General features: G+C 43.8%; 1 protein-coding gene across 1 annotated transcript in view; it reads left to right on the top strand.

Annotated features, from left to right (window-relative positions):
- PINX1 (PIN2 (TERF1) interacting telomerase inhibitor 1) overlaps positions 1-26465 on the top strand; it is a 62799-nt gene that overhangs the window by 10718 nt on the left and 25616 nt on the right. Inside the window, exons 5-6 of the mRNA XM_027904472.1 lie at positions 753-845; positions 3368-3444. Coding sequence (XP_027760273.1) covers positions 753-845; positions 3368-3444 — 170 coding nt within the window. The remainder of the gene's footprint in view (positions 1-752; positions 846-3367; positions 3445-26465) is intronic.

The raw sequence follows: 26465 nt of genomic DNA, 5'->3' as shown, positions 1-26465 counted from the left end.
GCAAAGAGATGGTTTGTACCCCTAAAATAACCTGCCACAGCTCAGGAACGTGATGTCTCTACTGTTAAATAATGGGACTAATCCTTCATGTGGCTTTAAGCTGCTGCCAATCTCCCAAACTTCTGAGTGAATTTGGGACTCAGCCAAGCCCAGAGGCCATTCCCAGTGGACAGTTTAGATGCAATCCCTGTCCTGGAAACTAGGAAAGTGAAATAATATGGATGTGGCAATTTGTTCTAGCTGGCCTGAGGGACAGAAAAGCTTTGCCACCATTCAGTTTCCTTAAACAGATGGATCAGCTTATGTCCAAATAAAGGTATTTTGTGTAGGGTTAGAAGTGGAAATCCTATAATTTTTTCCCCCCTTTTTCTACCCAGACAGGTTCAGTATTTTATTTTGCACTATTTCTTACATCTTTCTCAGACTTTGGCACTGGGGATATTTTGTAACAAACAGCACAATAAACCCTGACCTGTTATTGTTTGCTTGCCACAGAGATGGATCTGCCTTAGACCTGGAGTGTCTGTATCTGCCTTTTCAAATTACATTGGATTGGAAAGGGATGTGGCAAAAAAAAATCAAGCAGTGACACATCTCAGACAAAACTTGCCATGCTTCCTTCAGTGATATATTGTGATATATTGTTGAGACTGGGTTTTGAGAGGGAAAGTTAAATACACTGATGCTTGAATGTGATGGTCGAAGTGCCTCCAGCAGGGTTGCAACCTGTTTCCTTGGATTTTTTTTTTTAGAGCCCTCAGTGAAAAATCAGAAAAAGACATTCAGCCTCGAAGAAAAATCCAAATCTTCCAAGAAACGTGTCCATTATATGAAGTTTGCCAAAGGTAAGAGGGGTTTTGTTGTTTCATAAGCTCTGGCCGAGGTTAGAACAAACCCTGCCAGGGTGATCTGTTGCCTTCTGAAGTCTAAATTTGGCAAGTTAAATCTTGGTTTAGGAATACCCCCTGCAGCAGCTTGCTTAGAGCTATAATGTGCTGTCCCTCTTTATTTTGGGTCGTTTTGGATGGCTTTAGGCTGACTTGTTGAATAAAACAGTTCCTACCTGAAGGAGCCACCAGCTGGATAAAGGAACCGTGAATATTCCAAGCTGTGGGTGCGTGAGCAGGGGATGGGAGGGTGGAAACATGATGATGGAGTGACTTATGACTTAAGATCTGCGTGGCACTATCCCCTGAGATCTCCAGTAACCCCGCTAAGAGATCATGAGGATGGGATCAGGGATCAGATTAAACCTGAAGGAAGGCAGGAAAGCCCGCTTACGTCCACCAGATACTTTATGGGATAAATTAGGACAGTGGTCAGTGGCCAGAAAAACTATCAAAAACTCACGGAGTTCAGTCATTTCTTCCTTCCTTAGAGCAATTACATTATTTCAGTCGTCCCTGGGTTTGGCTCCTGGCAGTTCTGGAATCCTCTCTCTGTTCCTCTGTTCCCCTTTCACACACCCACATGCACATGGTGTGTGTACCTGTTTCAGGGTATGGATGGGATCAGATCCACTAATGGCTGATTTATTAAACTGAAAGCTCTGTGCAGTGTTTCCTGACAGCAAGTGCCTCTGCTGAAACAGAGCTAGTTGATGTGTGAATGGAGGCCAGATTTTTTTGTACTGGGGTTTGGGATTTTTGATTAAACAAATTGGCCTCGGAGTCAAACCTGTTAACACGACCCTGCCACTTTATGACATTAAACAATTAAATTGGTGCAGGGCTTGCAAGTGCAAAGGCCATGGCCTGTTTGAGGGAGTGGCAAAGAAAGAGGATTTATTTTGATTTGGATTTAACCTTTTGCTAAATATAGAGGAAAAAAAGAAGTGTCTTTTGAGCATGTAAAATACAGATCAAGGCTTTCATATTCACAATATCCCTTATTTGTTTGGTCGTGTTTCCACAAGGCCGCCCCTTGTTTGCTTGCACCCTCTGTGGTCTAAACCAGGGAAATTGTCCTTTTTGCAGGGAAGGAGGAAAAGTTATTTGGGAAGGGCTGGTGTTGTTGTGGCCCTTGTTGTTCAAGCCTGATCCTGCTTCCTTTCAGACTAAACAAGACAAGCTCACACAAAAGCTGGAGAAGGGAACAGCGACGACACAAAATGCAGCTTCCGTCTGCGGGGGCTGGAGAGACCCAGGGAACACACACAGCCCTTGGATCTGGGAATACACACCAATCTGAGATTAAAACACTGAGTGCAGCTGCTCTTCTAGCAGCTCTTCCACTGGGATGCTGCAGGAGGTTATGGATGTCAGCTGAGTTGGTTTTCTGTTAGAGGAGAAGGGGCAGGCACGGACAGAAAGTGTAGGGTAAGAGGAGGAGCAGGAGGATTTGAAGTGTCATTTTCCAAACCTTGGCCAAGATAAAACTGAAAGCAACCACCAGTCTCATCCAGCTTGCTTGGGTAAGGACATTTAGAGGCTGTGCAGTGAGGCACCAGGAAGCTTGGTCACACTTTCTCCTCTAGGTTGAGGTGTGTGTTTGCCCTCTGTGGGCAGTTCAGGATCTCGAAGAAAAGAAACAGGTTAAATAGTCAGATTTTGGGTTGTTTGGAGTATTTTGTCCACTACAAGATTCATTTTGAGGTCAGTGATTTTGGAATCAGAAAATCAAGTGATTAAGACCCCGGCAGACTCCTAAGGAGTTGATCTGTCTGGACTAATTTTGTTTAAATCTTTAACTTTTCCTGAGCTTTTTTTAAAAGGATTTTCTGAGAGAAGCTGTGGACAACCCAATATAAAGGTTCTTGCACTGTGGAATTGGCAAAACTTTTGCTTGAAACTCAAAATATCACATCACACCCTTCGGCTTCCCCCTCCCTGCTCCATGTCAGATATCCAGTTAGCCACACAACAACCAGATGGGAATAATGGTCCTGCTGGGAATCTTTGCTTCACCCTTGAAATTGTTTTGAGTTGGGATAATCCAGTGTGTCACAGAGATGGAGGTTTTGCTTTCAGAAGCAACATCATGAATCAAAGGAAAGTCCCCATGGAGTAAAGATGGATTTTTTTTTCATTGTATAGAGGAGCTACCACTCCCCAATTCTGTCAGAGACTGGGAATCCTCCTGAGAATCCAGAGATCCCACACATACACACATTTCCTCATAAGTACCTTCATTTACTGTCTTCATCACAGGATCACAGAATGGTTTGGGTTGCAAGGACCTTAATGATCATTAGTTCCAACCCTCTACCATGGGCAGGGACACCTTCCACTAGACCAGGTTGTTCCAAGCCCTATCCAGCCTGGAGTCCCTGATTTTTGTTCACCTCCAAAACCAATTCCTCTATCTCTGCAGGTTAGTTTGTGTTATCAAAATGTTGTGTTTTTTTTCCTCTCTTTTCCCCTGCCAGGTAAGGACCTCTCATCCTGCAGTGAACATGATCTGTCCTGCATCTTTGGTAGGAGACAGAAGAGTGGGAAGACACAGGTAAACAAGAAGCTTCACTGTTCTCGTTTCCTTGCTTATTATCCCTTATAACAAAACAATGTTTAAATGTTTTGCTGCTAATATGTTGTTTCTATTAGAAAGGCTATGGTTGAAATGTGAGGAAATAATAATGAATTTAATCCACATTTTGTGAATTATTGTGATGTAACTTCTTTGGAGTTAAGCAACTCCAGTATTTTAATTTTACAGTTGTTAGGAAGTGTATATCACCAAGGAGAATTTTGCTTCATCTGAGAGGTCAAAGGTTGGACTCGATGATCTGAGAGGTCTTTTCCAACCTAAATGGTTCTGTGAAAGACCCATAAATATCCAAAATAAAATTGGATATTCCGTGGCAACTGGGCAATCTCAACAAACAGCCCTTAATTCTCACAAAAATTGGGAAAGGCTGAGCAGCTGCAAAGGATTCAAAGGTGGCTTGAACACTGATAAATATTTAATGAGGAGACCTTTCCCCTGACTTTGTGTAATGAGAGCAAGGTTTGTACTGGCTTTTATTTTATTTTATTTTATTTATGTGTCCATTAGCATTTTGCACTTGCAGAGAACAGACCTCCTGTATTAGTGTGTAAAATAACAGACACTGACACATGAAAAATCCAGAAAAATTCCCCAGACAAAATAACACCTGGAAAAGCACAAATGAACATGTTGCAAGAATTGGTTCCAAGTCATCTGAAATCTCTTGATTAGAGGGGAAGAAGGGACTTGAAGTTGAGTGGAAGTTTCTAGAATGCCCAGTATGTGTTTGACACCTTGCTCCTCGTGCAGTACTCTTGGAAATTGTTCAGGAACTTCACATCATGGCCTCTGGGAGCTTTGGGAGGAGAGGAATAAGGGGAGAATGTGCTGAGAGATCTGGGATAGTAGTGGAAATAATGAAAGGTTTTTTACCTGTAGAATGACAGGGGAGCTGGTGAGGAAGGAATAGTGATCCAGCTGGGGATTCTTCCCTGGAAAACCCTCTGTAAAATAAAGAATATTTCTGTGGTATATCTTCACTTGAACAGTTTGAAGGATTTGTGCCATTATCACGTCCAGTGTTGTAATTCCAGTGAATCTGCTGTAGATTTTGAAGTGGTTGGTAAGTTTGTTGGTGACAGAGGAAGATGTCAAGTCTGTTCCTGAGTTCTCTGTAAAATACACTGACAGCTAATTAAACCAGGAGGCTGGAAGAAAGTTAAACAAACTAAGAACTGCCCTGTCTTGTCTGCCACTGCAAAAAACAGTGGGAACCTTTGTTACAAGTCACGTGGTTTGGAAAGGTAAGAGCTTGGGACCAATCCATCAGCCACCACAGGACCCATCTTAGCTGATTGCTGTCTTGAAATAGGAATTTGGGGGCTTCAAATCCCTGAGATTTGAAGAGCTGTTGGAGCTCTCAAATGCCGTGGGTGAACTTGCACCAAGGGGAGCCCTGCTGGTTGACACTTCTGATCCCCTAAATAGGGCATGGATTTGCTGCTTGGCTCCTTTGCTGTCAGAGCAATGTGAAGCAGGACAGTCTGGGATTTAAAGCAACCCAGCAGTGCTGGGGTTAAGGGAGTGGGTTTTGCCAACCCCTGAGTTGTCCTGAATTGCTGGTCTTGTTTTCTCCGTATGTTCCGTACCTGTTGAAACTCAGGTTTGGGAAGTGCTTCTGCTGGGGCTTCATCCTGGAGAACATCTGCTTTTTGATGGATAGACACTGCAGGTCATGTGGATTCTAGGCTGCTTGTGAAGGGTGTATAACTCTGTGCATGTTTTTTCTAATCCCAGTGGTTGGCTGGTGGCTCCTGTGCAGATTTCCTTTTTCCCCTCGCTGAAATGGTTCGAGGTTCTGGCAAAAAGAGTCATGGGCTGTTCCCTCCTGAGCACCCAGATTTCCACATGCAAATCCAGGCAGGAGGTAATGTCATTTGGAGCTGCATTGTCATCCTCTGGCTACTGTCTGCTGCTGAGCAGCCACAGGGAGGGACAGCCAGAGGAAGCACAATTGCTTCCCCCAGCCCCCCCTTCTCCTTTTCTTCATGGATCAGAGATCTGTGGAGTTTGCACACAACAAAAAATGCACTGCTCAGGCCCTCCAGCTCTGAGCAATTTCATTTCACTGCACCCATGAACTCTCATGATCCCTTTCCATCATGTTCCAGAGCCTGGTCCTTAAGGTGGCACAAATGGAACTGTGAGGATTTGCAGGAGTTCTCTGTTTGCTTTCTGGTTTGAAATCCCTGAGCTCTGGGCACTTCCCTGGTGTGGCAGAGAGCTCACTACAGGAGCAGGAAAGTGCTGTCCTCCTGGAAGTGAGTTGTTCCTATGTGTTCCTGTGTGCAGATAATGTAGGAAGAGTCCTGGTGTCCAGCAGAGCCCTGGGTAGGGCCTACAGGAAAGATGGAAAGAGACTGTTTACAAGGGCCTGGAGGGACAGGACATGGGGAATGGTTTCCCACTGCCAGAGGGCAGGGTTAGATGGGATATTGGGAAGGAATTCTTCCCTGTGAGGGTGGGGAGGCCCTGGCACAGGTTGCCCAGAGAAGCTGTGGCTACCCCTGGATCCCTGGAATTGTCCAAGGCCAGGTTGGACGGGGCTTGGAGCAACCTGGGATAGTGGAAGGTGCCCCTGCCCATGGCAGGGGGTTGGAATGAGATGAGCTCTAAGGTCCCTTCTATCCCAAACCATTCTGTGATTCTATAGCTTGAAGTCCTGTCGTTAAGGCTGTTTCCAAGGTATCAGATCCCTCCTCTTTGTTCAGAGGTGCACTTTGAGAAGCCTCCAGCACAGGTTTGATTTGGACTGAGTGACCAATCCTCAGCTCACACCAGAGTTGTCATTCCACTCTTGATCTTTTGACAAAGATGTTCAGCATAATCCTTTTTCCCACATTTCTAGTTGTTTCAATCCAGGATCAGAATAATCTTGGGTGTAACTTCATGGAAAGATGCAGGAACTGCTTTTCACAGTGATGGAAACGCTGAGGTTGGAGGAGTCCTGGAGGTTTCTGGATCAGTCACTCTGCTCAAAGCACGGCCAGCTCTGGCAAGTCTGAATGCAGGAGTTTGTCCAGCTGAGTTTTGACTGTCAGCCTTCCTTAAAGCCTCCAGTTTAAGCCTGTGACAAAATTCAGTGGATGGATGGAAGAGATCCCTTTAAGGAGCAGAAGATCATGGAATCATTAAGGTTGGAAAAGGCCTTTAAGATCCTGGAGTCCAAATGTCAGCCAGCACCACCACCATGTTCATCACGAAACCATGTCCATATCCACACTTTTATGAACATTTCCAGGGATGGTGACTCCACTGCTTCCCTGAGCAGCCTGTGACAGTGCTTGACAACCCTTTCCACAAAGAAATTGTTCCCAATATCCGATCTAAACCACCCCAATGCCATCCTAAGTCTGGCCGGTCGGTTGGATCATACCAGACTCGAAGATAAGGAAAAAGGAAGGAAAAAAGCAAAACCCAGGGAATTCCATCTGTGCTTATGGTCAAAGGGAAATTAGTGGAAGGACTCAAGGCTCAGTGACACGATCTCTGCACCAGCAAGATAATCTGGCTCTTCTGAAGTGCTTGTCAAAAACAGTCACCTCTGAACTGGTGCTGTGGTAAAGTGTCCCAGCACATCAGATGTGTCACAAAGCCACTGTTCCAATTAGCCCTGCCCAGTCTTTTCCAGTGTGGTCATTAGCTATCATTTTATGATCTCGACCTGTGGAGTAGCCTTTGGCAGGAGATGGTTTGTATGAGCTTAATCTGAGCTGCTTTAACTGTAGAGCTGATCTCAGGCTCAGGTTTTCACTCAGTGGCCGAGGAGTGATCTGGGTGATGGATCCTTTGTCTTGTTTCACACCAGCACTGCTGCAGTAAGTGGGGAATGTTGAAACTTGGATTATCTGCCTTATCAAAGGAAGAGGGAGTTGGCTGGAGGATTGTAAAGATTGCAAAAGAGTGGAATTGCAAAGGATGTGGAAGGAAATGCTGTTTGCCCCTGAGGGTCAAAAGGAGTTTCTCTAGAAGTAATAAAACCAAGATACAAGTTGAAGCTGTTGTTTTAATGGTTCTAGGATATGTGTTACTAATCAGAGGCACTTGCAGCCCTTAATTCTGAATGTCAAACACAGCAGTGCGCTTTTTTAAAATTATTTTTGATAAATCATGTGCCCAACTCAAACCTCCTTAATAAACTACACAGGGACCTTTGTTTAAAAAAAAAAAAAAAAAAAAAAGAAAATAAGTCAAAAAAACGAGGGGGGAAGAAAACAATGGCTGGGCTTCAGAGTGGACCTAAATTGAAAACGTCTGCAGTTTTTCCCAGGGAGAGCAGCAAGTGATCGAAAATATTGAATTGTAATTATGATGCTCTCTGGAGACCTGCAGAGAGGACATGTTTTGCAGGGTAGGATCTTACCAGACTGTTTTTTGCCTCCCCCCACTCTCCCTCTGATTTTTCTCACTCACTCAGGAACACTGGGAGCTGGGGAGACAGAAAAACAAATTCCAATAGTTCCTATCTGGTTGAACTTCCTGGAACCCCCACTATTTTTTTTTTTTTTTTTTTTTTGCTTCTCAGAATTTCCTTCCTCCATCCAGCTGTGTTTCCTGATGGAGCCTTATCACTGGAGAAAATGCTCCTGAGTGAGGCTGAGGATTTGGGAATGAGTTACAGACGGTCCCAACTTGGTTGCTGAACAACATGAATCTGGCACTGATTTCGCTCTGGGGGCTGGGGGAAGCAGCTCTGATTTGCTCCAACTCCGTTTGAGGGTGCGTAAAAACCTGAATGTTTTGCATCCACCTCACATCCATGTCTCAGGCCATTCCATGAGTAATCTGCTTCCTCCAAATTTGTGGAACTTGGATGTAAAACCTGCGTAAGTTCCCTTAAGCCACCGAGTCCAAGTAGCCCGAAAGTCTCGAGTTTGCAGTGATCTCTTCCTTGTTAGTCATTAAAAAGTGGAGTGATCCACCCCTTTGCTTTTTCACTTTTTTTTTTTTTTTTTTTTAAATCAGGAAATTGTCTTCTGACACATTTTGCAGAACTTCCTCAACTGACTTATATTTCCCAGCACTTATCAGAAAGGCATGTTGGCTAATCTTAAGGGACAGGACTGAAAATCCATTAAAATCTGGCTCTGCCATGGGCTCCCTGAAGTTATGGGTAAACTGAACATTCCCCCAGTTTTCTCTCTGCAAAATGCCAGTTTTTAGATTGATGTTTATATTGATCACAGTTGTGACTTTTAGGCAAGTTACAACTCTACTCTTAGGGGTTTTTTTACCTGTGACCAAAGTTTCTGTTGCAGGAGTCACACATAAATTATTTTGCTTGCTGTCCCTTTTTTCAGGGAAGAAAAAAAAAAACAGCAGAAGAGAAAAAATTAGTTACAAATTAACATAGATTTTTCACTGTTCTGCTTTGGAAACCACAGCCAGCATAAGGTATTTGGGACTGAGAGGCAGAACAAGAAAAAAAGGACATCAAAAACCTGGAGAGAGTCCAAAAGGATTTAGTAAAATGGGTGACAGGGTTAGAGGGCATGTCCTAGAAGGAGAGAGTGGAGCAACTGGATACGCTGATCTCAGAAAAGAGGCAGAAAAAGGTGACCTCTCTGCCTATAAATATCTGGGGGTTGCAGGGAGGGAGGAGCAGAGGAAGGGAAGGGACAGTAATCAGAGCAGGCAAAAGCCAGGAATGGTTCTGGGGGGTGAGAACTTCAATTAGAAAGAGGAAGACACAAACTCACTCCTCGCAGGCTTCCTCGCAGTGATGTCAGCAGGGCACTGGAGGAGTCTCCTGAGGGAAATCCCAGCTCCTCAGTAAGTGATGCCAAGAAGAAAAACATGAATTTAACACTTTTAGCCCCATTGGAGAGGGCAGAAATGAATGGGGTTAATAAAACATCTCCCACCAAGGCATTCCATGAGGGCTCTGGTACTCCAGGTTGCTTCCCGGTGGTTTTGTTGTGCTTGGATTCTCTGTGGCTGAAGGAGGTGGATCCCTGTCCATGTGCACATGGATCTGTCAGCCTTCCCCATCCAGCTGCCTGTCTCCATGGAATATTTTAGAATATTAATATCTAAGCTTCTGCTGGGTCGGATTAAAAAGTTGCTGGAGAGAAAGGGGGGGTGTGATGTAAGCAAATGTCAAGGCAGACGTGGAAAATTTGCTTCCTTAAGAAATCCAAGTGAAAATGTGATTGCTTTCAATGTGTTCCAGGGGAAGACAGTGGGGAAACACTGAGATAGTCCTTTAACATGGCCCTTCTTTTTTAATTATATACTTATAGTCAGAAAGAGAATAACTGCATTTTTAGAAGAATTATCTCTTGCTGGGTATTATAATTATTCCCAGGCTTAAAGTGTCAGATTGGGGGTTAAAACTTAGAGCTGCTTATTCCTGTATGTGACTTGACCATTTTAGCACGTTTCCTTGGAAGAGGGAATATAATGTTTTCCAAGAATTGAGGAGGCAAAGGAGAGCATAGGTGTCAAAAAGGTGGGATTTGGTAGAAGATCTAGACATCTTCTCCAAGCTCCCCTCATAGTGATGAGGCACAGGTGCCCAAAGAGGTGCATCAGTTGTCTCCAGAGATGGGAAAGGGGAGGTTCAGATTGGACATCAGGAATTTTTTTCTTCGTGGAAAGAGCTGTTAAGCACTGGAAGGGGCTGCCCAGGGAGGGGATGGAGTCCCCACCCCTGGAGGTGTCCAAGGAAGGACTGGATGTGGCACTCAGTGCTCTGGGCTGGGTGACAAGGTGGGGATCGATCACAGGTTGGACTTGATGATCTTGGAGGTCTTTTCCAACCTAAATGAATCTGTGATTCCACATGAAACCAAACCCTTCCTAGAGGTTAGTGCCTCTTCGCTGATCACAGAGGACATCGAACAGTCAGGTGAATACTATCCAAGAAGTTCTGTTCCGAACATATTCTGTTGCAGTGCAAAAGCTCACCATGGCCTTGTAAGCACTTGATTATCCTCAACTCTCTTGGCCTATTCTGTTCCTGTGAAAGCTGCATTTTTTTAATTATTCTCACTTTTGCTTAGTGGGAAGAGGCTGGTGACCTAAGGCAGAGTCTGCAAGACAATATAATGGGGCTTTTATGCATTTTGTATCCCCAGCTTGCTCCTGAGTGGAGAGATTTCTCTCAGCCTCTGGTTCACTGCTGCCTTGACCAGCATGTAGTGGATTTTTAGACTCGTGGAAGTTCTAACACTCAGGTTACAGTGGCTTAATTCTCCTTGGGAGAATTGTTATTGGAGAGGGACTTTTCACAAGGGCATGGAGTAACAGGACAAGGGGGAATGATCTTGAGATTAGGGAGTGGGAAGAAATTTTTCCTTGTGAGGCTGGGCAGGCCCTGGCACAGGTTGCCCAGAGAAGCTGTGGCTGCCCCTGGATCCCTGGAAGTGTTGGATGAGGCTTGGAGCAACCTGGTCTAGTGGAAGGTGTCCCTGCCCATGGCAGGGTTTGGAACTGGCTAATCTTTAAGATCCCTTCCAATCCAAACCATTCCATGATTCCATAATAATCAGCAAGGGCTTTTTACATCTGTAATTCTGCTGGTACTTTGTCCTCTCCAGTTTGGCTCTGCAGCCATGGAATGTGAACAACCAGAAGGATCATTCCCAGGAGGTAAAAGAACAACCTCAAAACCAGATTCTGCCAGCATTCTGAGATTAAAGCCATATATAGCAAGTCAGAAAATTAATTAGGCTCAAGCTGTTAATTTGGACCATATTTCTAATATTGCTTCATGCAGATGAGGTTGTTTCAGGAACACTGGGAAAAATTCCTTTCCCCAGCATGGTGTCCTTTTGATAAAAGGAGGAAGAGCAAGGTATTGATGTTTTGTTGCCTGTTCTGTAAGCACCCTGTTAATCAACTGGAGGATAAATTATTGCTCCTTAGGTATCAGCAGAGAGGGAGAGGAGGAGACATCTCCCAGTTTGGAAGAAATGGTGCTTTTTTTTCTTCTCTCTTCATTGGAGAAGAGTCTTGTTCCTTGGGGGGGTTGTTAGGAACAGAAACAAAACTGGGGGGAGCTCTTTTGATTTATCTTCTCTCCTTCCCTTTTGGTCACTTCCAGAGGCTTAAAAGAGCCGAGTTGGCTTTAATGTGTTACCATTAGAGACCAGGAATTAGCTGGAATAAACCATCGTTCCTCACAGTGAAAAATACCCCTTGATTGGCTAATTAATCAGTCAAAGGGGAATGACATGGCCCTCGGCTTGAGGGACTCTGCTGCACAGGTAAACAGGTCATTGATAAATGGTTTACCCACAAATTCATATATCAAGAAAACTTAGTCATTTTTTTTAAACTCCACTTGGTGTGAAAGCTGTGCTGCGGTTTTTTGGAGGTGGATTTTTGCTGCCTTTGCATTTTTTTGCATTGTGGGAGCGTTTAAAGTTTTCAAGTGGGAAGAGGCCAATGAGAACTTTGTTACAATTCCAGTTCTGTTTTCAGAACTGGGGAAAAAAAAAAACAAAAAACCCCCCAAAAAAGCCCTCAAGGATTTTTGTTCCTCACAAAGAGGGGGAAATCATCTTGGCTTTGTGTTGAGATGGAGTGGGTCTGTAATCAGCTTTTTGTCATTTAAATATCCTGAGGCTGCTCAGGGAGGGTCACATCCAGTCCTCAGGCACTGCATGGACAAAGCTGACATCCATAAGTAAAATAATTGGGGAAAATGCACGGAGAAAGATGCAGGTTTGTGTGGGAAAAGGCTTGGACTCCCCTGATTTAGTGGCTTTTGGCAGGTGGATAATTTATAACACTTTATCCTGCAAAGATGGTTCCCCTGTGGGATCTGCACTGAGAGTTAAAGGAAAAGAGAGGGAGGGGGAAATAAAATTAAATGAAAATTAAATAAAATTAATTAAAAAGGGAAGAAATCCAGCTCTAAGTTAAATTGCATAAAACTGTGATCTAGAAACAATCGTAGACATGGGCTAAACGGGGCTGAAGCAGAGTAATCATGGAGGGAACCAGAAAAAGGTGATGTTTGGCAGAGATGTTTAACTGGATGCTCAACTCTAATCCTAACTGTGCTTTCTCCTTGCTTGCTTCTTGCTTTTCCTTGCTTTTTTTGTTGCCTTTTCCTTGTTTTTTCCTTGACTTTTTTCTTGACTTTTTTCTTTTTTCCTGGTTTTTTCCTTCTTTTTTTCCTTGCTTTTTTGTTGCCTTTTCCTTGGTTTATTCCTTGCTTTTGTCTTGCTTTTTTCCTTGGTTTTTTGCATGCCTTTTCCTTGCTCTTTTTCTTGCTTTTTTCTTGTTTCTTTTTCTTGCTTTTCTTGTTTTTCTCCTGCTTATATCTTACTTTTTCTTAATTTTTTTTCTTGGTTTTTTTTTTGCTTTTTTCTAACGTTTTTCCTTGTCTTTTTCTTATTTTTTTTCCTTTTTTTTTTTTTTTTTTTTTTTTTTTTTTTTTTTTTTTTTTTTTTTTTTTTTTTTTTTTTTTTTTTTTTTTTTTTTTTTTTTTTTTGTCTTTTTTTTTAACTGTGTATACTGTGAGAAAATAACACACCAGTACCTAAGAATATGGGTTTGGCTACTGGGGAATAAACTTCACCTTATTTTTGTCTTGTGGAATCCCTTCCTCCCAAGCAGCCCTTGCCATGGGCCTTTGCTTTAGAGACCAGCCTTGGTTTGTTTTTCCTTTTAAAAATATTTGTCTCATCAAAGAGCTTTTTTTTTTTTAAAAAAAAAATAAAAGGAGAGAGAAAAAAAAAATTCCAGTGCAGCAGCAGTTCAAAACAAGGAAAAGTGCTTTTTTTTTTGATCCTATCATAACAGGATTTGTATATGGAAGTGTGAACTAAGCAGGTGGTTTCCTGTTGATTTGAAAGCCAGGTGGGCAAGTTCTTGATGAGGAGCTGATGTCTCAGGCTGGTACCTGCCCTGATTTCCCTGCTGCAAGGAATGTGCTTCTGCTGCTGCACCTCAGAGGCAAGGTGATGGTCCTGTGTCCAGAGGAAATGATTCCTCTGTCTGGATAAGGTGGTATTTGGGCTTGACATTTCGTAGGGGTAATACTGCTGTGGGAATAAGAGGGAAATAGCACCATGTGTTGTCTCCCAGAAAGCAGGGAATGGAATATGTGCTGTTACCCTTTGAGGCGGCTGCTGGATCCACTCCCTGCAGAAGCACCGGGTGTTCACAGCACAGTCGGATTTTTGCTGACTTGGTGTTATTAAAGGGTGTCCAACCTTTCTCCAAGGGTGACTTGGGATTTTTGGCTCATCCCACTGGTTATGAAACTGCTGGTTGGTTCAGGTGGGTGAAGCAAACCAGAAGCTGGAGCAAAAGAAATGATTCAGCCTGAGAAAGTGTTTAAAATCAAAGAAATGGGCTTTTCCACTCCCAATCCAGTCTTTCAGCCTCTCCACTGGATCGTTCTTCCTTCAGCTGTGACTGTTTACTTCTTGTCCTCTCCAGTGAGGAGAGATCAGGGCTGGAGTGTGAGTTAGTGGTGAACTGCCCCATCAGTGTCCAAGCTGGTCCCTCAGCTGAGAAAAGAGGAAGAGTGCGATGGGGAAGATGGTCATGCAGCGGAATAGTTGGTGCCTTCAGTGCTCTGGTGGTTTTAGCATCATCTTTAAAATGATGTGTCAGTTATCTTGATGGTGATGGTTTATTGTTCCCCCTCACGGAACACTGTCTGGAAAGATTTAGTGTTAAGGATGAATATTGTCCAGTTTGGATTTGTTGAGAGGAGAGAGCAAGGAAGCAAAGACCTGTGGACCTGTTGGAATGGGGTCAGAGCAGGACCATGAAGATTCTCCAAGGGCTGTAGCCCCTCTGCTCTGGAGCCAAGCTGGGACAGCTGGGGGCGTTTACCTGGAGAAGAGAAGGATCCAGAGAGACCTGAGAGCCCCTTCCAGTGCCTAAAGGGACTCCAAGAGAGATGGAGAGGGACAAGGGCCTGGAGTGACAGGCTTGAGAAGAGAATGGCTTCCCACTGCCAGAGGGCAGGGTTAGATGGGATATTGGAAAGGAATTCGTCCCTGTGAGGGTGGGGAGGCCCTGGCACAGGTTGCCCAGAGAACCTGTGGCTGCCCCTGGATCCCTGGAAATGTCCAAGGCCCGGTTGGATGGGGCTTGGAACAACCTGGGATAGTGGAACAAGATAATTTTCAAGGTCACTTCCAACCCAAACTGTTCTGTGACAGCTGAAATAAGCAACAGGAATGGCAGTGGAGGTCAAGCAAACCCGAGTTTTGCTGGGGGGGAAAGAGTTTGATTTGAACAGATTCAACTGAGTCAGATTGAACTGAGCAGATTCCCAAATTTCCACACATATAACAGTGTCTGAGCTGTTCCCTGCCCCGGATTGAGGGATGTGTCATCTGTCTGTTGTGCTCAGTTTATTCCTTCTCTCCTCAGAGGAAGTTGGTTGTGCTTTGAGGTGTTCGGCTTTGGCAGAGTCTCAGTGACACAAACCCAGGGGGTATCAGTGAACACAACCTGAAGTGTGGTGTGGCTTTGGAGCAGAAATGGATGCTAAGATAATTAATTCCTGTGGAAGTTTGTTGCTCCTCAGGATCCAGAATGAGCAGGGCTGTTTGGTGACCAGCTTGGAGCTCCCTCAGCTGAACTTAAGCACCTACACTTTGTTGGATGAACTTTAAGTTCCCATGAAAAGGGCAGGACCAGGAAGGATTTGACCATGGATAGTAGAGTGGCCAGAGGACGAGATGTGTGTCTGTCCACAGCATTCAGCAGTTCTGATTTAATTCTTTCTGATTATTTCTGGTTTCCTGAGATGTATTTTAAATCTTTTCACCAAGAGCCAACATTTTCCCAAGGTGCTGGGATGTCTTTTTGACAGCAGAATCCAACCCAGCTCAGGCTGACTTGATCACCTGCATGTTACAGGTTGTTTTTTAACAAATGAAGAGAAGATCAAAAATATTGTCTGCCCTAAAATCCTGTTTTCCAGAATATTGAAGATTTTAAATGTCACTCAGTGCTTCAATACTTGAAAGAAAATTATTTATTCTCAATACCCTTTTTTTTACAAAGAAATATCTGATCTTGGGAGTAGAAGAAAGTTACTGGAGTACAAGGTAGTCAAAGGCTAATGCTAATTAGGAAATGTTTTCTAGTTCACAGAAAATACCATCAATTTTTTTTTAATTTCTAAAAAAAAAAAAAATTTCATTTCGAATACTCAACTTTATATTTTGCAGTGAGTATTTGCTGTTAGAAAAATAGTAATTGCTACAAACATCTTGTTATGGTCAAGTGCAAGCTTGCAGGTGCCTTTTCTATTATTAATATTCATTAAACCACTATATCTCATAATGGAGTAAGAAGTCTTAGATGAGAGGAAAAATCAAGCAATTTTATTGTTTCAGGTAATATATTTGTTTGATGTCTCATAATATCAACGTGGCTTTTGTATTTAGTGGAGGAAAAGGGGAACAGTGTAAATAATTGTGAAGAAAGTTTTTGTTTATTCCTTTAGCTCTTAACTGTATTAAAGAAACACCTTAGTCTGTACCAAACATTCCAAAGTGCCTGGAACACTTCCTAGGCTTAGGAAAATGGCTGTAAAGCTCCCTGGGTATCAGTGGATGTGGAATTTCTCTGCAACTACTAATGTGTTAAGACACTAAGAAATTTGGTATGAAAGATATCAGAGACAACGTCCTGAATTCTGGTTCGATGCACAGCATTTCAGAGGCTACTAATTCTCTGTGTCCCTGCTGTCACATCCAAGCAAGAGATGCTTCCTCCCAACAAATTCCCAAATTATTTTAGAGCTCCAAATCTTCATTTACTTGCTTGGCTCAGCTATCCCAGTGTCAGGTCCTTAATCAGTTTGTAAACAACACATTTCGCCCAGTGGGTTATTAAGTTCTCTAAATATCTTCCTTTTCCTTGGGCTCAGATCTGTCCAGTGATGGCACCAGTTCAAAATTCGGATTGTTCCACGAAGACCACCAGAATAGTGGCTTATATAAACCTTTTGGGGCCACTCAGCCTGAATCTGGGGCAGTGATATAATGAAACACATGACTCTGGGGTTATCCAGTTCTCAAATTTGCTTCCACCTAAAAATGTTTCTCCTCACGAATTGAAGGCTGAACGTTCTGTGGGGAGCGATTCAGCTTTGGCCAAAGTGACCTAAATTCAGCCTTTTAATACCTGTGACTGTGCTGGATGGGAGCTTAAGCATTCATTTACATTTCCTCTTAAAAGCAGGGAGAATGCTAGGCCAGCCTTGGAGGTGATGAGAGAGGATTGTGTAATCCCACACGTCAGCAAGCGACTGGAAGAGGAAGTTTTTTGTTGGAACTTGCACGCTGAGGAGGCACAATGTCCCTATTTTAACTTCTGCCTTGTTAAGCCTTCAATTAATCACTGCTTTTAAACTCCTGTCTGCCATCCCCTCTGGATTTGAGCATGTGATTTATTGGTGGAGGACATCACCCTGCAGTGGGTCCCAGGAATGTGGCTCAGGTGAGGCACAGCCAGCCTGGAGTCAGGGCTCTTAGGTTCCCTTTCACCACGTGCTGGGCAGCCTTGGGTCAAGTTACTTCCCTGCATCCCAATTTCCCAACCACAAAATCTGGGGATGGGTGGTTATGATTACCCCGTGGAAGTGGTATCAGCCTAATTTGTGTTAAATATAGTCATTCATGAAGTGCTTTGAAATATTTAGGTGATAATTGAGAATTTTGAAGTGCAAAGTGTCTCACACTGGTTTAGTTTCTCCTGATGGTTATTTCTGGAGACTGGAAAAGCTGCTTAAAGTGTTCTATAAGTGCTTCCCTGTTTTACCTTTTGAACTTCTCAGCCATGGTGCCTATATTGTGGTTTTAAGACATTGTAACTTAATTAAACTTTCAGAGATTCCTGGAGCGTGACTGTCTCCAGCTTTCCTGAAATCCCTGGAAAAGCAAAGCTGTTTACATAAAATCTGGATGGGAGGGGGGGGGCGGGGGGTTGTGCTTTGGAGCATCACCTGAGGGCACGGCCGAGGGTGGGAGTGGGGAACCCTGGAGATTTGTGGGTCTTGGAAAGCTGAGGTCAAGGCAAGAAGTGGAGAAGTGTCTTTACCTGCAGGAGTGTTTGTATAAGTGGTCAAGTGGAGCAGCAGCCCTTGTTTTGACAGCCAGGACTTAATGTACCGCTTGGGCTGCTGATTCCACGACATCCCTTCAATCCAGACCTCCCTGTCCAGGCCTTACCAACCGGAGCACTTCGGGGTTGGTATTTTTTTTTTCTTTTTTTCCTTTTTAATAAACCCAGTGTTTGTCAGTTACCAAATGGCAAAGGAATGCTCTGTGTAGCAACTGGGATGGATCCCATCCAAAGGCACGAAATGTGGCCTGTTCCTTTTTCCTGCGTTGTCGTAGGGAAATGGGCGTCTCCACGAGACGCCCGTCGGCAGAGCCCTCGCTCTTCGGCAACAGGAGTCTGGCTGCTCTGATTTTAACACTTGCTACTAGAAAACAGAGGTTTTGTCACTCCTGGCAACTGGCTTTACAAAAACACTGATAACAATAAAGGGCTCCGTGCCCAGTCCTTGCGCTTGCTTTCTGGGAACCTTCCTTCCAGTGGACTGGAGATGCTGCCCCTCAGCTTTAACCCGCTCACAGCGTGGTTTGGAGGGCCCTTCTGCTCCTTCTGGATCTCCACAGGTGTGATCACACCTAAAGCACCTTGCAGGGACTGTGGCAGACACTGTTCCAATCACAGAATTAAAGTTCATTTAGTTTTGAAGCTTCTTTCTTCCCTGTATTAGCGGAATAGAATGCTCTTCACCTGAGCACAGAGTGGCTGAAAAGGATGGAAAGTGGTCACACTCTCCGAGGAAACCTGCAGGGCTGGGAGCTAGGAAAAATTATCTCAAGTTGATATCAGGCAACAAAACATTAGAATTTTGCCGTGACATCTGGAAAGCACTTTCTGTTCCTATTTTTCCAAGAAGCTCTCATGGTTAAAAGTTTGGAACTGAGTGCTGCAAATCTCTTTTGTCCTAGTTAGTGACCAGTTTCTGTGTTACCTGTAACTGTCAGGCTGGTAGGAGAATTCCCTGTTTTCCTGGGTCTAAAGTCCTTGAAAGAAAACTTGAGATTGCACTCAAGAGACAGTCATGGTGTTTAGCACCATTTCAGGGCCCTGACACACAATCATCTTCAGGGTCTCATCCAAGAGGTACCCACTTCTCTTTCTTATTGTATCCTTCAGGATATCTTGTTGCTGTGGAGATCTGCTGATTCTGATGGATTCCAGGGAATGCTCTCCAGTTGTTTCAGCTTTCAGTTTTTAAGCTCAATGGCCAAAACAGAGGGAGATTAATCCTGGCTGAAAGGTTGAGTATAGTGATGTAACATCTTAGAAGCAGGGGAAGAGAAAAGCCCCAGTGAAGGGCCATTTAACCTGCTTAAGGTGTGACCTGTGCATTTCAGGGTCACCTCTCTCCATTGAATATGATGGTTTGGGACTGCAAATTAAAAGCTCTCGCTAAATATAAATATTTGGTTTGAGCTTTAGGTACAAAGGTTTTGGTTTACATACATATGTTGCAAATATATAAAAGCTTTCTATTATTTTTTTCCATATGGATGCTTAAATAAGGCATTGTGGGTTTGACAGTTTCTGCCTTACATTCTTCACAGAGCAGAATCATAGGATGGTTTGGGTTGGAAGGGGCCTTAAATGTCCTCTAGTTCCTACCCCCCTGCCATGGGCAGGGACACCCATTTTTGGTGCTACTAAAAAGATTCATTCAATACACAAAAAAGTACCCCAAAAGCCTTGGAAGGGACCACATGAATACAATTCATTCTGTCAATTAATGCCTCTTCCTAACTTTTCCATAGATAAATATTCCTTGTGCCCCTTCTGATCGCTTTCCTTGTTCAACTTCTGCAAATAAAAACACCTTCATGTAGGAGATCCGAGCAGAAATCCTTCTTAAGGCAGTGGCTTTCTGTGTCCAAGAATTTATAGGCACCTTTTCCCTGGTGAGCAGCTTGGAATCAGTACCTGGCTCTTATTTAGGAGGGCATATTATTCACTTTTCTCCAACATTTTGGGAAAGCAGGACGTGCTACTCATTTGAAAATCATACCAGCTCCTTTATCACTGCCAGTCACAGTCAGCAATGCTGCATTCCCAGCTTGACACAGAGGAGGAGGTTTGCCCTGAATAAATACAGGAGATAAATGGTCTTTCTGTTCCTCAGAAGAATTTGGGCCACTTCTCAAAGTTGGTGCCAGCAGTACAGTAGAGAGTGGCATGGTTAAAGTTAATTGCCCTCAGATTTTAGTTAAAAGTCTAACTAGCTTGTCAGCTTTGAATTTATATTTTCACAGTTCACTAGGGAGTGATAATAGGGAGGCTTTGATGTAGCTGGCTGGTTTTTTTGCTTTGTATGAAATGCTCCAAAGTTTAGTAAATAAACTTTTATTGAGGGGGGGCATAAGTGACAGCTTAAATCTAGCCGGGAGGATCAGGATATACCCTCCCTGAGGGGGCAGAGGGGCAGCAGGGCTGGCATGGTAAAGATTTCCATGGAACACCAATGCAGAGCTCTCTAAGAAACAGCTCATCTGAGATTTGTTAATTAGGTGTTACCAGAGACTTGCTGAAACAGTGAAGCTGTGATGCACAATTAACTCCTTATAGCCCTGTGATACACTTGCTGGTTCTCTCTGTTCTGGGGAGCTGAGGCACACTGGTTTAATTCCCATAGGATTCCCAAGGCTGATCTGAACAGCAAGTGTTTGAGAGAAGAGAGATGTGAGACTGAATAAAACCTCATAACATGAGACTGTGGCTTCTAAACCAAGAAAAACCTCTTTAAAGTAATTGTTTAGAAAGATGGACATTCTGGCTTTAATTGGAACCAAAATATATTTTCTTTATTGTTTTTGTAATGCTGGGGAGAAAGTTTGATGTTGAATTTTGCTCTTACTCTGTACCCTTACTCTGTAACCAGCTGGGAAGGACCCAGGCTGTTCAGTCAGCTTTCATATATATGAGCAAAAAGACACATTAAAAAGTATTATTAGGATTTGCTACATCTTTTTCTAATATTATTATTCAATAATATCTGATAATATCACTCAGAGGGTGGGGAGGCCCTGGCACAGGTTGCCCAGAGAAGCTGGGGCTGCCCCTGGATCCCTGGAAGTGTCCAAGGCCAGGTTGGAAGGGGCTTGAAGCAACGTGGGATAGTGGAAGGTGTCCCTGCCTGTGGCAGAGGTGTTGGAAATAGGTCCTTAAGGTTCTCTCCCAACCCAAACCATTGATGTTATTATTGGTTAACTTTCTATCCCCAAGATTACTGGGGTTGGGTTGATACCTCCCAGCACCTGCTCACTGGTTGGAGGACAAATCAACTTCCAAAACCTGGAGGCTCCCCCCCTAATTCTTGTTAAAACCATTCTTAAACACTTTAAAAGCATTTAAATACAGATTTAATTCTTCCTCATTAAATGAGAAGGAATAACTTATTCTCTTGCTTTACCTGTTTAACCTGGTGATGTGCAAACAGACCACTGAGCTGTCAGAAGGTGCAAGCGGTTTTCTGGGAACTGCAGCCAATTGTGTTTTCCTGGGTGGATGGATTCCATTCCCAGGATCTTATTGCAATAAAGGCCTTGTCTCAGGGGGCTGCTGTTTTTTTGGAGAGCTGTTCTTGAGCTGCTCTTTTCACTGCTGGTGGTTCTGCAGAGCGAGCTGGCTGCACTCAGACATGGAGATAAACTTCTGCCTTTGCAGCTGAGCTTACACAAGCACAGATTACCTGCTGGCCAACAGGAATGTGGTCTGATCTTGTTCTGGCCAGCCCCAGAGAAAATGGGAACGTGCATTGCCAAGACTATTGGAGCATCCAGTTGCTTCTGGGAGTCCAGCAGGCCACAGACAGGTTTGAACCATCTGAGTAGGAAGTGACTTTCTGTTTTGCAAGCCCTGCAACACTGATTGCAGCTCCTGGCTGGTTGGTTCAGAGGGGATGTCAGCACCTGGAGGAATAGCTGGGGCTTTATCCGAAGGAAAGGTTGAGCATTGTCCACTCCACGGTGGAAACCATGAGACAGAAAATTCTTAAAGGGGCATTTGATGAATCCATTTGTGAGGCAAACAGGGAAATAGTTCCTTGTAAAAATCATTATTGCTTTAACATAAAATATTAGAATCACAGAATGGTTTGGGTTGGAAGAGAACTTAAAGCTCATCTCATTCCAACCCCCTGCCATGGGCTGGGACACCTTCCACTATCTCAGGTTGCTCCAAGCCCCATCCAACTTGGCCTTGGACACCTCCAGGGATGGGGCAGCCCCAGCTTCTCTGGGCAACCTGTGCCAGGGCCTCCCCACCCTCACAGGGAAGAATTCCTTCCTAATAGCTAATCTAAACCTAATATCTAACCTAAACCACAGCGTATTTAGGATGGCTTCCTAAATTTCAGTGCAGGCTGAAATATTGTTGTTGGTATTTACCATCTTACCTTCTCTGTATTTGAACTTCTTCTCATGCCCTCTGTGTATTTGAAGTAAGTGAGCTTCACAGTGGAAAGAGTCAAACATTCCAGTGTAACTTTTTCCCACTGGTTTTTAGTAAAATGTGTTTTTGAGTGCTGGTTGAACTCAAAATACTAAAATGTTTGTTCACAGTTCCTGCCTGGTGTCATAAGCACTGTATTTGAAAATTCTTTGTTTGAGGGAGAGGATGTTGCCCTTGGGTTTTTATGGCAAGGTTTTGAAAGAGGTTTCTCTCATGTCTAAAAAAATGTTTACATCTACTCCTTTAGGTTGTCTTGAAAATACTTGAATAAATAGAAGCATGGAATCATGGAATGGTTTGGGTTGGAAGGGACCTTAAAGCTCATCTCATTCCACCCCCTGCCATGGGCTGGGACACCTCCCACTGGCCCAAGTTGCTCAGAGCCTCATCCACCAAGACCTTGAACAGAAATTAAAAAAAAAACCAAACTGTGAATTTTTGGGGAGGTCTTCTCTCCATAGGACCCATCAGAGATTTCGGGTTGGCTGCTGAGTGTGGATGTGGTTTCCTCCTTTTCCTGCACTGTATAATACCATTTGTCAATACAGAGTATATTATACTGGACCCAATTCCAATACCAGTTTGTGTAAGGGCTGCAAGAACTAGAAATGCAGAATCTGAGATTGATCATGTAACTCGACTCGCTCCAGCCCTACAATGAGATTATTTAGACAATCATAATTGTTAATTACATAATTATGTACTGCTCATTTCTCTGGAAATGGCACTCACATAATGAGCAGCTATTCAGTATTTTGTTTTTATTTAGGGTGTGCCCTTGGTCTTTATTTACAACATACAACTCAAATGCTGCTCTGGAGACAGAATTGTGAGTTTTCTTGCTGGCTTTCCATGTTGTTTGCTGCAGTAGTATCCACATCCCTTCTTTTCTGTGTTTCCTGTATGGTCTGGGGAAAGGATCTGGTACTTGCAGAGGACAATTTGTTAGGTCCTGAACAGCAAGTTAAAATCTGGAGTCTTCTAAGCAAGGAGAATTCCTCCCTTGCCTCTTCCAGTCCTCATAAAGTTACTGTGAGATGGAGAGGACACAATCCCAACCTTCTGATGGACAACAAGCCTCAAAAGCTGTATTTTTTAATAGTAAACTTAGAAGTTGACTGGCTTATGATTCTCCATGACTGGAAACACAGTCCCTGGCCAAATGATGCTTCCATTCAATACCCTGCCCTGTTTCAGGAAATTAGCACATACCAGGATCTCTTCTTGGGAAGTAATTTGGGTGCAGCTGCCCCATTTTGTACAAGGCACTACAGATATCTAACTGATTTGGGGTTTGCAGGTTGAGATACCCAAGACCTCAGCTCTTTCTGTTTTCATTTTGCTTCAGATGATTGAGTTTGAACTCAGGTTCACACACCTGGAGCTGGAAGATTTTGGGTTTTCACTATTAGATAACTCAAAAGTACTAAAGATGAGACAGTTTTTGATGTCAACCCTGCTGCTTTGTTGTTCATTTGTTATACATGGGAATGCTTTTCTCATCGTTCCATATACTCCTGGATTAAAGAAATAGGCATTATTTTAGGTGATATTATTCATGACAGCACAGTGGGAAGTTACTGCTTTATTAGAGAGGCAAATTATGCCTCAGGGAAATATGCAGGTCACATCACCTTTCATTTAAAAGGCTATTCCATATCCAACATGTCAGCAAACAAAACAGACAAATTTGGAACTTTTTTTTTTTTCCTGTTGGATTTAATTTTTTTGATGTATTGACACTTCTGCCTCCTTTTTTGGGTTACAGTTTCTTATATAAGTAGAGTCAGCTCACAATGGGAGGGGATATAAATACCTGGCTGGGAACTGAGCCTCTGGAGTTGCTCTATTAATCCATGCCATCAGGGATGTGCTTATGTATGTCACCTTGTGAGCAGTGCAGGTGAGAAAATGGAGCACAAGAGCTTTCCATTCCAACAGTGTTTTCTCTAAAAATCCCACGTGATATTTGTAGGTATTTTTAGACCCCTTTGGCTGCCTGGCTCCATATGTGCTGTCCCTGTGTATAATGTACACATGCCTGTGTGCCTGGATGTGCCTGCAAGTGACAGTGAGCACAAGCAGACAAGCCCCTGTCTTGCTGGCATGGTTTATTAATTAGATCTAATTGATTGCACTCATTGGGAATTCCCTGTGAACACTTCAAAGCACTCCATGCAGAGATTTGCTTGCTGGCGTGTGATTTCCTGGTGCGTTCCTTGCTGTCATGTGGCTGGAAGACTTTGAGTCTGCAAAATACCTCATTTGTGATGGATCAAGGTGCTCAGATAGAGAGTCTTTAGACCCTGAGAGCTGGTGGAGAACTGTGTTAATTGCTGTGTTACACTGGGGAGGACAGAGCAGCTCCAGCTCTTCATCAAAGGCCCACGGCCCCTCGGAGAGCAGCATCCTGCACACTGTCCCACCTCCAAAGGTTTGGCAGCTTGGTGGGGGGTGGAGAGGGACCAATGCAGTTTATATTGAAGTAAGCAAAAATGTATTATCCTACAAAACCCTCGTTTTACTGTTTCTGTTGTCTTTTTAATTGGATACTGTGGGGAATTGGTTCTTGTCTGCGTCTGCCTGCACTCAGTGGCTCATCCCTATCAGCTGAGGGTGAACTGATTTTATGGAGGGGTTTGCAATCATCCCATGGCCCTCAAATCAGCATCACGGAGTGGTTTGAGTTGGAAGGGACCTTAAAAACCATCTCATTCCAATACCTTGCCATGGGCAGGGACACCTTCCCTTAGACCAGTTTGCTCCAAGCCCCATCCAATCTGGCCTTGGACGCTTCCAGGGTGGCATCTTGGGTACAGAGGAAGGAAGAAGTCAAGCTCATTCTGTTTTCGTGAAAAGAGCTTTTTGAAGAATAAAAAGGAATATCATATTGTGGGCAGCACCTTGAAGGGGGGATTCTGCCCCTCTGCTCTGCCCTGGTGAGACCCCACCTCCAGTGCTGCCTCCAGCCCTGGGGTCCCCAGCACAGGAAGGACATGGAGCTGTTGGAGCAAGTCCAGAGGAGGCACCATGAGGACCAGGGGGATGGAGCAGCTCTGCTGGGAGGAAAGGCTTGGAGAATTGGGATTGTTCAGTCTGGAGAAGGGAAGCTTCGGGGTGACCTAATTGTGGCCTTCCAGGACCTGAAGGGAGCCAACAAGAAAGATGGAGAGAGACTATTTACAAGGGCCTGGGGTGACAGGACAAGGGGGAATGGCTTCAGACTTACAAGGAGTAGGTTTAGTTTGGATATCAGGAAAAAATTCTTCCTTGTGAGGGTGGGGAGACCCTGGCACAGGTTGCCCAGAGAAGATGTGGCATCCCTGGAAGTGTCTAAGGCCAGGTTGGACAGGGCTTAGAGCAACCTGGGATAGTGGAAGTTGTCCCTGCCCATGGCAGGGGGTTGGAACTAGATGAGCTTTAAGGTCCCTTCTCACCCAAACCATTCCATGATTCCGTGATTGTATGATTTGAAAGGCAGGACTGGCTGGGAAGACAACAAACATCTTGACTGGTGCACTTGAGTTACAGAGAGAAAAGTGCATGTAAGTGTTTGCACAGTGGTCTCTTTACACTCCAGTTTTCATGTTTGTCAAACCAAAACCTTTTTCCAGTTTCCCACCTTCCCCATAATTCAAATATTCCAGTAGTTTCTGATATTTTCATTTAATATAAGACCTGTCACACCAGTAATGTAGCAACAAAATAAAGCTGAGACCTCACTGAAATACCTCAAAATGTCCAGGTTTGTGGATGGAGAAATAATTTATATTTTGTTACTGTGGAGTATTTCAAGAGTAGCAACAGGAGGAGTATTTGCAGGTCAGGTAAAAGCTTCTTGTGCCAGGGTGTAAAAGCATCAGTAATATGTCAATATTATGAGATTCTTCTCCATCATGTCACATTCCTGTGACAACCCTTGTCCTCTCGTCCTCATTTCCCACTCTCCAGCCTGAACTCCGCTTTTGGGCTGGATCGGGGCCGAAAAGGAAAGCTTTGTGTTTCTTGGAGAGCTGTTCAGGTTAATCCTGGAGAGCCAGAAGCTGCCCAGGTTTTTCTCCCTTTCTGAGCTCCTCAGATACATGTTATCACACATTAACTTATCTTGATTAATTCTTCACAAGATATGGGAGCAGTTCCCCGGAGTTCTTGTGAAAATGAGAGGGACTCACTATCTCCCCATCATCCTCTCCCGGCGTCAGAGTGTCTGTCTGCTGGCAGGACTTAAAGCCAAGGGAAATTGCTTGACATCACTTCAATTTGGGAATATCAAGGGGTTTGGCACTTGGAAGGTGAATTCTGCAGCCAGTTTTATCCATTGGATGGTATAGATCATGTTGACACACTTGCTTCACTGAATCCTCCAACAAGACTTCCCCAGCTGGAGAGGCAGCAGTTGGAAAAGTTCAGGGTTTTCATTTTTTTTTTCCCCCTTTTCCTTCTTTTCCACACTATTTCTGAGCATAACATTGTAATTACGGTAAATAAAA

The sequence above is a fragment of the Empidonax traillii genome, unplaced genomic scaffold, assembly GCF_003031625.1.
Source record: "Empidonax traillii isolate 1590-97213 ecotype Southwest subspecies unplaced genomic scaffold, ASM303162v1 scaffold1060:size1239554, whole genome shotgun sequence".
NCBI lineage: Eukaryota > Metazoa > Chordata > Aves > Passeriformes > Tyrannidae > Empidonax > Empidonax traillii.
The sequence above is the reverse complement of the archived record's forward strand: the minus strand, read 5'-3'. Positions and strand labels throughout refer to the sequence as shown.